Here is a 13,050-nt window from a genome sequence, read left to right as displayed (position 1 = left end):
TCTTTATCTGAATATTTTCCTCGTTTCATTCTCCATTGGTGTCTTGAGTTGAGACATTGATTTGGCGCATGTCCTGTTTGCATTAAATGTCTTGGCTTCCAAGAAACTGATGTTCATTGATATTCACCGACATCTGCAACATATAGAAAAGGATGTCAATTGCTACAAAACCTAGTATTTGCGACTGCTAAGACGGAAAGGAAGGACTCAAACTCAACTCAAAACGCTTATAAAAGGCAAGGAACAGAGAATGCGTCTGCACATTTTCTGTTAAAGTTGTTAGCTTCCCTAGTGTATCAGTTTTCTCCTGTCACACAACATACGTACGCATGTGAGTAAGATGGTTTTTTGGTAAATCAGTTGTACTTAAATGTAATCATCATTCTTTTTAGAGTTTGATGTTCATCCTTGTCCTCATTAGCGGTAGTAAACCGGGTTATATAAGTAGCGTTTGACATACTTTTCCTTGCAATCTGCAACTGAATGTGAATTTCAATAAAAATCAGTCGGATTGAAAAATCTGCCGTCGTGGAGTTTTGCACTTGCAGACGCTATGTGGACAACAGATGCACGCCAATCTCTTCGACGTAATTTCAGCAGATGGCTCGTATTTTAGCATTTTGCACTGCGGCATTGACGTATGAAATTATAATTTTCAATCAATGAAACAAGAAAAGCAAACGCTCAAATATGAATCAGAAACATCTGCTGCTCAAGCTCCAAAAACATGTTTGTTTGTTTGTTTGTTTGTTTGCTTAACGCCCAGTCCACCACGAAGGGTGATATCAGTGCGGTGCTGCTTTGACATTTAACGTGCGCCACACACAAGACAGAAGTCGCAGCACCGGCTTCATGTCTCACCCAGTCACATTATTCTGACACCGGACCAACCGGTCCTAGCACTAACCCCATAATGCCAGACGCCAGGCGGAGCAGCCACAAGATTGCCCATTTTAAAGTCTTAGGTATGACCCGGCCGGGGTTCGAACCCACGACCTCCCGCTCACTGGGCGGACGCCTTACCACTAGGCCACCGTGTTGCGGTCCAAAAACATGTAAGAAAATAATAATTTCCTACTTTTCACCCCATGTCGACCCCACCGTGACCTTGAATATGACCATGATCAACCAGACGAGTCATCTCCAGACGTAGTCAAATCCTGCCAATGGGTGGGAATTTTTGAAAGATATAGCTTCAAAAACGTTCAGGAAAATAATAGCATTTCTTTCTTTTTTTACCCTAACCCATGACCCCACTGTACCTTGCAAATTGAGGCAGGTCAACTTTCTTTCTTTCTTTCTTTATTTGGTGTTTAACGTCGTTTTCAACCATTCAAGGTTATATCGCGACGGGGCAGGTCAACAAGACTTGGATTATATTTGAAGGTCATCAAACCATGCAAGTATGTGAAGTTGCAAAGCAATTGCTTTAAAAACATTGAAGACAATGACAATGTTCCATTTTAACCCGAACATGATCCCGCTCTGAGTTTTGACTTTGGTCAACCAGACGAAGCTTATATCTGGAGGTCATCGAACGCTAGAAGCGTGTAAAAAGTCAAAGCTCTTGCTTCAAAAACGTTTAAGACATTGATAATTGTTCATATTTTGATACATTGTGACATTAAAAATTCGACGAAGGTCAACTAAACTGGGGTCATGTCGGAAGATCATCAAACTGCACGAGTGTTTCAAAGCACCAGCTTCAATCTGTCACAAGCAGCTGTAATTATTTCGTATTATATGCAATCATTGCAAGCGCCTGTTCTTTGTGCTGTCGTTTACCTGCCAGGTGAGACGGCTAGCACTCGTAGTTTTCGTGCGGCACGGTTTTCTCTAAATTCTAGTGAAACGGGTGTATCTCAGGTGTGCTGTTGTGAGCTGTAAATTCAGTTGTGTGTCAGTTTTATTCATTCTTACTGTAGCCGTTTACAGGGCTGGTAGTCTGCGTTCCAGACTGGAATCCGTTCTTCATTTGAACGTTACTTTTGCTTTCATAGAGCAAAAAGGAGCTGTCTTCATTGACAGGGGAATTTCGTGTATGCCTTCATGCAACCAGGATGTGGTGCGTAATTCTTTTCTATTGTTTTCGGTGTAGTTTAGGCTGTTTGCGTGGAACATGTTTGTTGTTTCGTGTCTGTGCGTTTCTTATAATGTTCAGGTTAGTCAGTCAGGTATTTCGTTTAAAGAAGGTTAGTTCTATTAGTATTGTTAGTTATGTTAGTTATCAATTTTGAATATGGTCTGTGCATTATGATAACTTGTGTATGTAAAAAGACGTAAAGCTATTTTCGTGTTACATGTTTGCATAACTTCTGCCAATTATTAAACATGTAATGAATTGGTAGAACGTTCATAACATATGAAGTATTTGTGCGAGTGTGTGAGAGTCATAGAGGCTTTGTCCATTATTTCCTGCATTGGGTTTGATATATATGGGAACGGATAAGCGATGTGAGTTAACCATGGACTAAGCGCAATGTTAACCATTTCAGGTTGCGGTTTTCTTCCCGAGGAGTGTTGGAGATGATCCGCCAGCCCAGTCAAGCTAAGCCATTCTACTGCTGAGGGCTGCTATGGACTCGCTTCGCATGGAACTCGTTGTTCGGATGAGGGCTGCTATGGACTCGCTTCGCATGGAACTCGTTGTTCGGATGAGGGCTGCTATGGACTCACTTCGCCAGGAACTCATTCTGCGCTCGTGACGTCATTCGTCTTCGGGGCATCTACACCCAGGATCTCGCTTCACTGTCAGACCTGCTGGACGGTAACTCTTCCGCTAAATCCGTTCCCTAAAAATAACTCATGCAGGAAGTGTAATTTCAGTGTATGATGGAGTGATAGCAAGAGGGTGTGTTTGCGAGGTAGAGATTTGATGTGAGTGAATGAGAGTAATTAGAGTGTAATAGTTAATTATCTTTGGCAAGGGATTGGGGTTATTTGATGTGTAAATGTGAGTTTTGTGTATTTTGTTTTGTTCAAAAAACGTATAAACTTCATTTACTGTGTTTTGTACATTTTACAGATTTGAGAGAGCGAAAATTCTGTGAGTTTGTGGATGACAGACTGCGCATTATGTGTGTGTGCATATGTGTGTGTGACACAATCACATCCGAGAAAACCTTGACGGCGAATTTTTCGTCTACGGCCGGACTAACGACCGAATACTGCTTATTACTAAGACTACCCTGATTTCTCATGTGAGTCAATAATGTTTCATTTGTTCAAGGCGAAATATCTTGTGACCACGCCTCAACTCATCAACTATAAAGAAACTTCCAATACCGCCCGTCTGTCTAGTTTGTCTCATACAGTCGTGTATGGTTTCTTCCGGAATATAAATCCACTTCAGATAGACCGCTTGTTTTTAGCTACTGTAAAATCCTACCTCTTCGTCTTCCATTGGATGTTGATATATGCTCAACCTCTGCTTCGTTAAGCGCTGAAGAAAGTTTTTGTGTTCATCGCTGTTCTCATATGTATCTGGCGGAGGGCTTTCCTGTGTTCACAAAGAAATGACGTCGTTCATTGTCTTTTTAATTGTAAACACTGCTTTATGCGGAAAACACACACACACACACACACACACACACACACACACACACACACACACACACACACACACACACACACACACACAGACAGTCTTTTAGAAGCTTCTTTTCCCCCTCTTTAGGACAGACGTTATGTGTAAGTGTGTGTGTGTGTGTGTGCGTCAATGTGTATGTGTGTGTGTGTGTGTATATATGTGTGTGTGTGTATGTGTGTGTGTGTGTGTGTGTGTGTGTGTGAGTGTGTGTGCGAGTGTGTGTGTGTGTGTGTGTGTGTGCGCGCGCGTAAAAAGTATTTACAACAATAAATAAGACAACAAATGACATCATGTTAACATAATATTCTTTGCATTCATAGGTAGAGCCTCCGCCTGACAATTTGTGTGTGTGTGTGTGTGTGGTGTTAGTTATTTCGACAAGTCTTGGCGAAATACACTTTAACGAATTTACATACCGGCAAGGACAACAAAGTTGGACGTGCTGGCGGTTTGTCCTGTAAAAATATGCTTCATATAAAAACAAGAACAGCAAATGCTTGATCGACTCCTTTTCGCAAACTGATGAAAACCATCCAACAGTGGGGTGGGATGTAGAGAAATTATCGAGGGGCCATTTGGGTGTGCAGTTAGTGGATTCAAAGCTAAAGCCTCTAAAAAATTAAAAAATAAATAGCACCACCGCATGAAATTATGTTTATCATACTTGCTGTTATTTAACATCGGCCAGAAGGAGAAAGTGTCCGGGAACAGAGAGAGAGAGAGAGAGAGAGAGAGAGAGAGAGAGAGAGAGGGGGAGAGAGGGGGAGGGAGGGGGAGGGAGGGGGAGGGAGGGAGAGGGGGAGGAGGGGGAGGGAGGGAGGGAGGGGGAGGGAGAGGGAGAGGAGGGAGAGAGAGGAGGGAGAGAGAGAGAGAGAGAGAGAGAGAGAGAGAGAGAGAGAGGGAGGGAGAGGGAGGGAGGGAGGGAGGGAGGGAGGGAGGGAGGGGGAGAGAGGGGGAGAGGGGGAGGGAGAGGGAGAGGAGGGAGAGAGAGGAGGGAGAGAGAGGAGAGAGAGAGAGGAGAGAGAGAGAGGAGGGAGAGAGAGGAGGGAGAGAGAGAGAAGGGGGAGAGAGAGAGAGGAGGGAGAGGGAGAGAGAGAGAGGAGGGAGAGAGAGAGAGGAGGGAGAGGGAGAGAGAGAGGAGGGAGAGAGAGAGAGAGAGAGAGAGAGAGAGAGAGGGAGAGGGAGGGAGGGAGGGAGGGAGGGAGGGAGGGGGAGAGAGGGGGAGAGAGGGGGAGAGGGGGAGGGAGAGGGAGAGGAGGGAGAGAGAGGAGGGAGAGAGAGGAGAGAGAGAGAGGAGAGAGAGAGAGGAGGGAGAGAGAGGAGGGAGAGAGAGAGAGGAGGGAGAGAGAGAGAGGAGGGAGAGAGAGAGAGGAGGGAGAGAGAGAGAGGAGGGAGAGGGAGAGAGGAGGGAGAGGGAGAGAGGAGGGAGAGAGGAGGGAGAGGGAGAGGAGGGAGAGGAGGGAGAGGAGGGAGAGGAGGGAGAGGGAGAGGAGAGGAGGGAGAGGAGGGAGAGGAGGGAGAGGAGGGAGAGGAGGGAGAGGGAGAGGAGGGAGAGGGAGAGGGAGAGGGAGAGGAGGGAGAGGGAGAGGAGAGAGAGAGGAGGGAGAGAGAGAGAGGAGGGAGAGAGAGAGAGGAGGGAGAGGGAGAGGGAGAGAGGAGGGAGAGAGGAGGGAGAGAGGAGGGAGAGGGAGAGAGGAGGGAGAGGGAGAGAGAGGGAGAGAGAGAGAGGAGGGAGAGGGAGAGAGAGAGAGGAGGGAGAGGGAGAGAGAGAGAGGAGGGAGAGGGAGAGAGAGAGGAGGGAGAGGGAGAGGGAGAGAGGGAGAGAGGGAGAGAGAGAGGAGGGAGAGAGGGAGAGAGAGAGGAGGGAGAGAGGGAGAGAGAGAGGAGGGAGAGAGGGAGAGAGAGAGGAGGGAGAGGAGGGAGAGAGAGAGAGAGAGAGAGAGAGGAGGGAGAGAGAGAGAGAGAGAGAGAGAGGAGGAGAGAGAGAGAGAGAGGAGGGAGAGAGAGAGAGAGAGAGAGAGAGAGGAGGAGAGGTGGGGTCTAGACTAGTTCTTAAGTTTCCGAGAGACCGCACTAGAGATATATTCTAATATTTAGATCGCAGAGATTTTCAAATTTTCAACCTAGTTTCGTAAACTTCTGGGAAAACAATATTTGGACCCTGCTATGGCCATGACATTTGACAAGGGCCAAGTAAACTTTTACCGTATCTGGACATCAGCGAACCATACACGTGCGTGAAGTTTCAAAGCTCTAGCTTCATAAACATCACAGAAAATCTCTTCGGTATTTTGTTCTTCTCCGTGTATGGGCGCACATCAGGCCGGTCGGATGACCAAAGGCTGGTGAATCCTGCGTTCGGACTTCCACATTATGCACATTTCCAATTTGTGTTTGTGTGAGTATGAGTGTGTATGTTTCACAAAAATGTGTCCCGCAGTGGGGCACTGCGGTTATGAAATTAAAGGCCCCTCCTGTTTTTGGAACCGCAGGAGCTTTCTAGTTTGCTGTTAGGTAGATTTTTGGTTCCTCTTTCCTGTCATGCTCTCTTTTTCTTCATGAATTCTTTTCTTTTTTCTGCCTTCTTGCTCATTTACCTGTATTTTTTCCAAAAATCTCTTCTCTTGCCGCTTGTCTCGCGATTCATGTATAGTTTAATCTGTTAGTGTTCTGATGTAAGTCCAGCAGTAGATAGGTTAAGCCTATTTTAACATACTGGAAACTGGTAATCTTCCAGTAGGTATTAATTTAGTTTTACTAAAGCCTGCTGGGACACAAGTAATGGGTTAGTGCATTTGTAAACAGGAATCGCTTGACAAGTGGCCCCCTTCATCCCCCCCTTCCTCGTCCTGATATGGGTCTGCGTAGTCGGCTGGACGTTAAGCAACAAATAAACAAACAAACAAACAAACAAAAATGTGACCCCACTGGGCAATAACGTATTTCAGTCGCGATTAATCCATATTTTCACGGTGCCTGGAGGCCATCGAACAATGTATATGTGTGAAGTTGTCAAAGTTTTAGCTTCAAAAACATCTAAAATAACCCCAACGTTTAGCTTTTTGTTCACAGCTACCCATGCACTGTGATTTCCAAGACTCATTACCCAGGTGAGTGAAAGAACAAGCAAACAAAGAAACAAAGTAAGAAAGAGAGAACGGATGCTGAGGAGGGGTGGGGGTGGTGGGCAATTCATTTTATAAAGTCAAAATGTGCTGTTAGCGCCACTGTATTGGTCAAGAATTTAAAACATACCAACACAAATTAACCCAAAGGCTTCATAAAATCACTGCTTTTCCAAACGAACTCATTTTGTTGACGTTCGCCTCTTTCTGTAAAGAACGCCATTAGATAAGTATTAACTCACATGTGTTGGAAAAGCAATCTTAAGCGTTACCACTACCGCTGCCACAACAACAATGCGTGCATTCAAATTTTTTCAATAATATTGTGCGCCTTTGTGGAAAGTTGTGATAATCAAACATGGGTTATAAGATGATGGGAGCTCTTCCAAATATACATCAAAAACAGAATGCTGTTAAAAACTTTCACGTAAACAACAAACATTGATTTTATTAAACACTGTCACGTATTTTGACGGGTAAAATCAGAAGTGTGTGTTTGTGAGTGAATGATACAAAAAGAGAGAGAGAGAGAGAGAGAGAGAGAGAGAGAGAGAGAGAGAGAGAGAGAGAGAGAGAGAGAGAGAGAGAGAGAGAGAGAGAGAGAGAGAGAGAGAGAGAGACTGCATGCAGAGGGAAGGCAAAAATGGATAGAAACAAACCTCAATCTTAACCGTGGCGCTTGAAGGTTTGTTCTTTTGATGTTGATCTGAAGGGCCGCTCTCGACGTCTTCATTTCCCTGAAAGACAGCAGACCTCGGTAGGGGGCAGTGCCCACATTGTGTTATTGATCACGAAGAAAACTGAAGCCTTTTTTTTCTTAAGGTGAATGCCTATATGGCAGGGTGATTGAAAAAGGTCGTACGCGTAATGTTCCAATTTGAATGACGAATTCACCTCTCTGTGCCAAATGGCCCGCCGGTACGCTCAACAACAACAACTGCTGCTTCCATAAAAAAGAAAGAAGATGAAATAGACGACTAAAGAAAACAACAAGTCGCGTAAGGCGAAATAACAACATTTAGTCAAGCTGTCGAACTCACAGAATGAAACTGAACGCACTGCTTTTTTCACCAAGACCACATACTCGTAGTTTCGTCAGTCCACCGCTCGTGGCAAAGGCAGTGAAATCGACAAGCCATGCAGAATAGTGCGGTAGTGGTCGCACTGAGCAGGATAACACGCTTTTCTGTATGTCTATTCTTTTTAGCTTACTGAGTTTGTTTTTAATCCAAACATATCATATCTATATGTTTTTGGAATCGGGGACCGACAAGGAATAAGATGAAATTGTTTTAAATCGATTTCGGAAAATTAATTTTAATCATAATTTTCATATTTTTAATTTTAAGAGCTTGTTTGTAATCCAAATGTGACAGGGGAGGCTATCGCTCCTTTCACAGCAGACTCTGCACCCGAGTTGTTGGCCTTTAAGTCAACACCGGTGGATTGTGGAACTCTGTTTGTGATGGGGTCTGCTGGTTTCCGATTGTCTGTATGGATTCCTTTGCGAATGCATAACAGTTTTTATAGGGCTTAGAAATAAGCTCTAAAATTCTCAATCCTGTTTGATTGGACTTCGCCTCCAAAGGTGATTGTGGTGTTTCGGCACTCGGTTACATCTGGCGCTTGCGAGCAGGGATGGGACTCGGCATATGTTCAGGTAATGGCATAATATGACCACTGAACATTTTCGTGCTGTTCCCATTCTGCGAACTTGGGATGGACAGTGGTCCCCCGGTTCGGAACTTCGGGACGAAGTTCATTCAAACGGGGGCGATTGTGACAGGGGTGGCTACCGCTCCTTTCACAGCAGACTCTGCACCCGAGTTGTTGGCCTTTAAGTCAACACCGGTGGATTGTGGAACTCTGTTTGTCATGGGGTCTGGTGGTTTCCGATTGTCTGTATGTTCATGGAAACCTTCGGGTTTGCATAACAGTTTTTATAGGGCTAAGAAATTAGCCCTAAAATTTTCAATCCTGTTTGATTGCACTTCGCCTCCCGAGGTGATCGTAGTGTTACGGCACTCGGTCACACAAATATAATATACTAGATGAATACCCGCTTCGCCGGGTACCCGGCTTAGCCGGTAAGAAGTAGAGCCGCCGGGTGTACGCCGGCTTTGCCGGCGCACCGTACGAAGGAAGGGAGATAAACGCGCAAAACACTGGAGAAGATAAGGAAGAGTTACTGGGAATGGATGTACAGAAAAACCAAAATCGGTTCAGCGCTGCGCGCTGAGAGCACGTGTTGAAAATTTTCATCGACCAGATTGTGTTTTGGGTCTAGCTGAATATGCCCACCAAATTTGAAGCAGATCCATCGAGAACTTTGGCCGTGCATCGCGAAGTGACCGACAGACAGACAGACAGACAGACAGACACAGACAAGCCGTATATAGATATAGATGTATATGTTTTTGGAATCAGAAAATGACAAAGAATAAGATGAAATTATTTTTGGATCGTTTAAAAAAAAGTTTTTAATTACAAGTTTCCGATTTTTAATGACCAAACTCATTCATTAGTTTTTAAGCCACCAAGCTGAAATGCAATACCAAAGTCCGGCCTTCGTCGAAGATTGCTTTGCCAAAATGTCAATCAATTTGATTGAAAAATGAGGATGTGACAGTGCCGCCTCAACTTTTACAAAAAGCCGGATATGACGTCATCAAAGGTATTTATCGAAAAAAATGAATAAAACGTCCGGGGATATCATTCCCAGGAACTCTCATGTCAAATTTCATAAATATCGGTCCAGTAGTTTAGTCTGAATCGTTCTACACACACACACGCACAGACAGACAGACACACACACACATACACACACACACACACACACCACGACCCTCGTCTCGATTCCCCCTCTATGTTAAAACATTTAGTCAAAACTTGACTAAATGTAATGAGGAAACTTTTTCCCGCATTCAGTTTGTAATCATTCAAAGTCCTGCATGAACTCGCAGAAAGAAACGCCCTTACACAAGCTAAACCATAACAGATACCGTTCAACGACGGGTTATTTAACGTAAGGTCCAGTTCCTATCCTACTACAGAGCGAAGGGCCAATGTTTCGTTTATAAATCAAGACAAGTCGCGTAAGGCGAAATTACAACATTTAGTCAAGCTGTCGAACTCACAGAATGAAACTGAACGCAGTGCATTTTTTCAGCAAGACTGTATAGCATCGTCAGTCCACCGCACGTGGCAAAGGCAGTAAAATTCACAAGAAGAGCGGGGTAGTAGCATAGCACGCTTTTCTGTACCTCTCTTCGTTTTAACTTTCTGAGCGTGTTTTTAATCCAAACATATCATATCTATATGTTTTTGGAATCAGGAACCGACAAGGAATAAGATGAAATTGTTTTTAAATCGATTTCGGAAATTTAATTTAATCATAATTTTTATAATTTTAATTTTCAGAGCTTGTGTTTAATCCGAATATAACATATGTATATGTTTTTGGAATCAGAAAATGATGAAGAATAAGATAAACGTAAATGTGGATCGTTTTATAAAAAAATAATTTTAATTACAATTTTCAGATTTTTAATGACCAAAGTTATTATATTAATTAATTTTTAAGACTCCAAGCTGAAATGCAATACCAAAATCCGGCCTTTGTCGAAGATTGCTTGGCCAAAATGTCAATTAATTTTATTGAAAAATGAGGGTGTGACAGTGCCGCCTCAACTTTTAGAAAAAGCCGGATATGACGTCATCAAAGACATTTATCAAAAAAATGAAACAAATGTCAGGGGATATCATACCCATGAACTCTCATGTAAAATTTCATAAAGATCGGTCCAGTAGTTTACTCTGAATCGCTCTACACACACACACGCACACACACACATACACACACACACACACACACACACACACATACACCACGACCCTCGTCTCGATTCCCCTTCTATGTTAAAACATTTAGTCAAAACTTGACTAAATGTAAAAAGCAAATGCTCATACGACTCACCTTCGTCATTAAGTAATATGAATCTTCTACAAGGGTCAAACAAGCTGGCCTCATGTTTGGCGGTCATGACACTTTGGAAGAGTGAAGTTTCTTCTTTCTCTTTTCTTCTTCTTTGTTTATGGGCTGCAACTCCCACGTTCACTCATGTTTTAGCACGAGTGGATTTTTACGTGTATGACCGTTTTTACCCCGCCATTCAGGCAGCATACGCCGATTTCGGGGAAAGCTTAGGTTCAAAAATGATAATTAACCTTTGTTTTTATTTTTAACTGAACTTAACCCCGCCACGACCTTGGCATTTGACGAGGGTCAGCCAGACTGGAGCAAGTCTGGAGGCAATCGAAAGTGTGTGAAATATCAAAGCTCTGGCTTCAATAACATTCGAAAAAATGATAATTTCAACTTTTTGATCCAAATTCGACCCTCTCGTAAATCGATGAGGGTCAAACTGTCTTGGGGCATGTCTGGAGGTCACAACAAATCTTAGACGTGTGAAAGGTTTGCAAGCTTTATTTTCAATATCCGAGAAAACTTCAACGTTAACTTTTGTGTATGTGGACAGCCTGACACTCAATACTAGTTGGACTCTCTTGACTACTAAGGTGAGTCAATCATATTTGTGTGGCGTATCCGTATACCGTGAACATGAAAAGCTACATGGCTTGCTGTGTCGTACCAGATTTACACGAGTATTTTTTTTTAAATATTAGGGACATCCAGATTCAACCTTCGTCAGACGAACATTCGTCGGTGGTGGGGATTTCCTCTCTATTTTTAACTTTGTGCCTCAATGCGCATGCGCTTGGTTTTTGGCGCTCACCACTGCTTGCCGAAGATCGGGATCTGCGTGGTGAAAAAGGCATGTTTGACGAACCTCAATCAGCAATCTTCGTGAGTACTTTTAGTCCTTTTCATAATGTTAAAAATATGTTTTATGTGCGCAGTGTTAAAGTTTAATATCTTTACGACGCTTCTGTGGACTGTGCATCTGTAAACTGTTCATTTTGGAGGCGTAGTGCATGAACACGGATACCCACACAAAACTCAGAACTTGAGTCGACGGGCGACATATCCTGCCAATTATCTCCCTTGATCTCTCTTGCACAAGACACTTGTTTCCACTAGACCTATTTGTTTTAGAGTTGGGAGATTTTACAGGAATGAATCTAAAAATCGAAACAAAAATTCAGTGTTGCTTGTGTACCCAGCATATTCAGATGTCTGGAATATTCCGATAAAAAAGACTCGTCATATATAACACTACTCGTCATCACTGTTTCGAAAAACAGACGAACGCACGAAGAACTTCGCGTAGATCTGGACCGAAATTAGAAAGTGGTGACCGTGACGGGATGTGACGTCACCACTTCAACAAACTCGCGAACATCGGAACTCACGAACTTTTGACGAAGGCAAATCTGGATGTCTCTACTGAACAGCGAGCGAAAGCGAGCTGTTCACTATTTAAACAAGGTCTTACAAGAAGGGCAAAGCCCATACGACTCACATGCTTGACCTTGACCGTTACATGACCTTGACCTTCAGCTAAACCTAGCAATGACATCATACACTAAGAACTGCTTTACACATTTTTCCTACCAAAATACATGTGACCTTGACCCAAGGTCAAGGTCATCCAAGGTCATGCAACACAAAGCTGTTAATTCAAGACATAGGAAGTACAATGGTGCTTATTGGCTCTTTCTACCATGAGATATGGTCACTTTTAGTGGTTCACTACCTTATTTTGGTCACATTTCATAAGGGTCAAAGTGACCTTGACCTTGATCATATGTGACCAAATGTGTCTCATGATGAAAGCATAACATGTGCCCCACATAATTTTTAAGTTTGAAACAGTTATCTTCCATAGTTTAGGGTCAAGGTCACTTCAAAATATGTATACAATCCAACTTTGAAGAGCTCCTGTGACCTTGACCTTGAAGCAAGGTAAACCAAACTGGTATCAAAAGATGGGGCTTACTTTGCCCTATATATCATATATAGGTGAGAAATTAAATCTCAAACATTTCAGAGACAAGAAGGGCAAAGCCCATACAACTCACATGCTTGACCTTGACCTTTACATGACCTTGACCTTCAGGATCAAGGTCAAATAACTAAACCTAGCAATGACATCATACACTAAGAACTGCTTTACACATTTTTCCTACCAAAATACATGTGACCTTGACCCAAGGTCAAGGCCATCCAAGGTCATGCAACACAAAGCTGTTAATTCAAGACATAGGAAGTACAATGGTGCTTATTGGCTCTTTCTACCATGAGATATGGTCACTTTTAGTGGTTCACTACCTTATTTTGGTCACATTTCATAAGGGTCAAAGTGACCTTGACCT

The 13,050-nt window shown here is 43.3% G+C and overlaps 1 protein-coding gene across 8 annotated transcripts in view; it reads right to left on the bottom strand.

Moving 5' to 3' along the window:
- Window positions 1-13,050, bottom strand: part of LOC138981922 (dentin sialophosphoprotein-like) — a 70,793-nt gene that overhangs the window by 15,414 nt on the left and 42,329 nt on the right. For 5 of the 8 annotated variants that reach the window (XM_070355086.1, XM_070355088.1, XM_070355091.1 and 2 more), the window contains exons 11-13: window positions 7,374-7,451; window positions 4,006-4,044; window positions 3,389-3,499 (exon numbers count right to left, since the gene is read on the bottom strand). The exons of 2 other annotated variants lie outside the window; for them this stretch is intronic. In XM_070355086.1, the coding sequence (XP_070211187.1) occupies window positions 3,389-3,499; window positions 4,006-4,044; window positions 7,374-7,451 (228 nt within the window). The remainder of the gene's footprint in view (window positions 1-3,388; window positions 3,500-4,005; window positions 4,045-7,373; window positions 7,452-13,050) is intronic. One more of the 8 variants, XM_070355089.1, reaches the window with a different exon arrangement.

The sequence above is a fragment of the Littorina saxatilis genome, linkage group LG12 (assembly GCF_037325665.1).
Source record: "Littorina saxatilis isolate snail1 linkage group LG12, US_GU_Lsax_2.0, whole genome shotgun sequence".
NCBI classification, from domain to species: domain Eukaryota; kingdom Metazoa; phylum Mollusca; class Gastropoda; order Littorinimorpha; family Littorinidae; genus Littorina; species Littorina saxatilis.
Note: the sequence above shows the minus strand (reverse complement) of the source record. Positions and strands in the feature narration are given on the sequence as shown.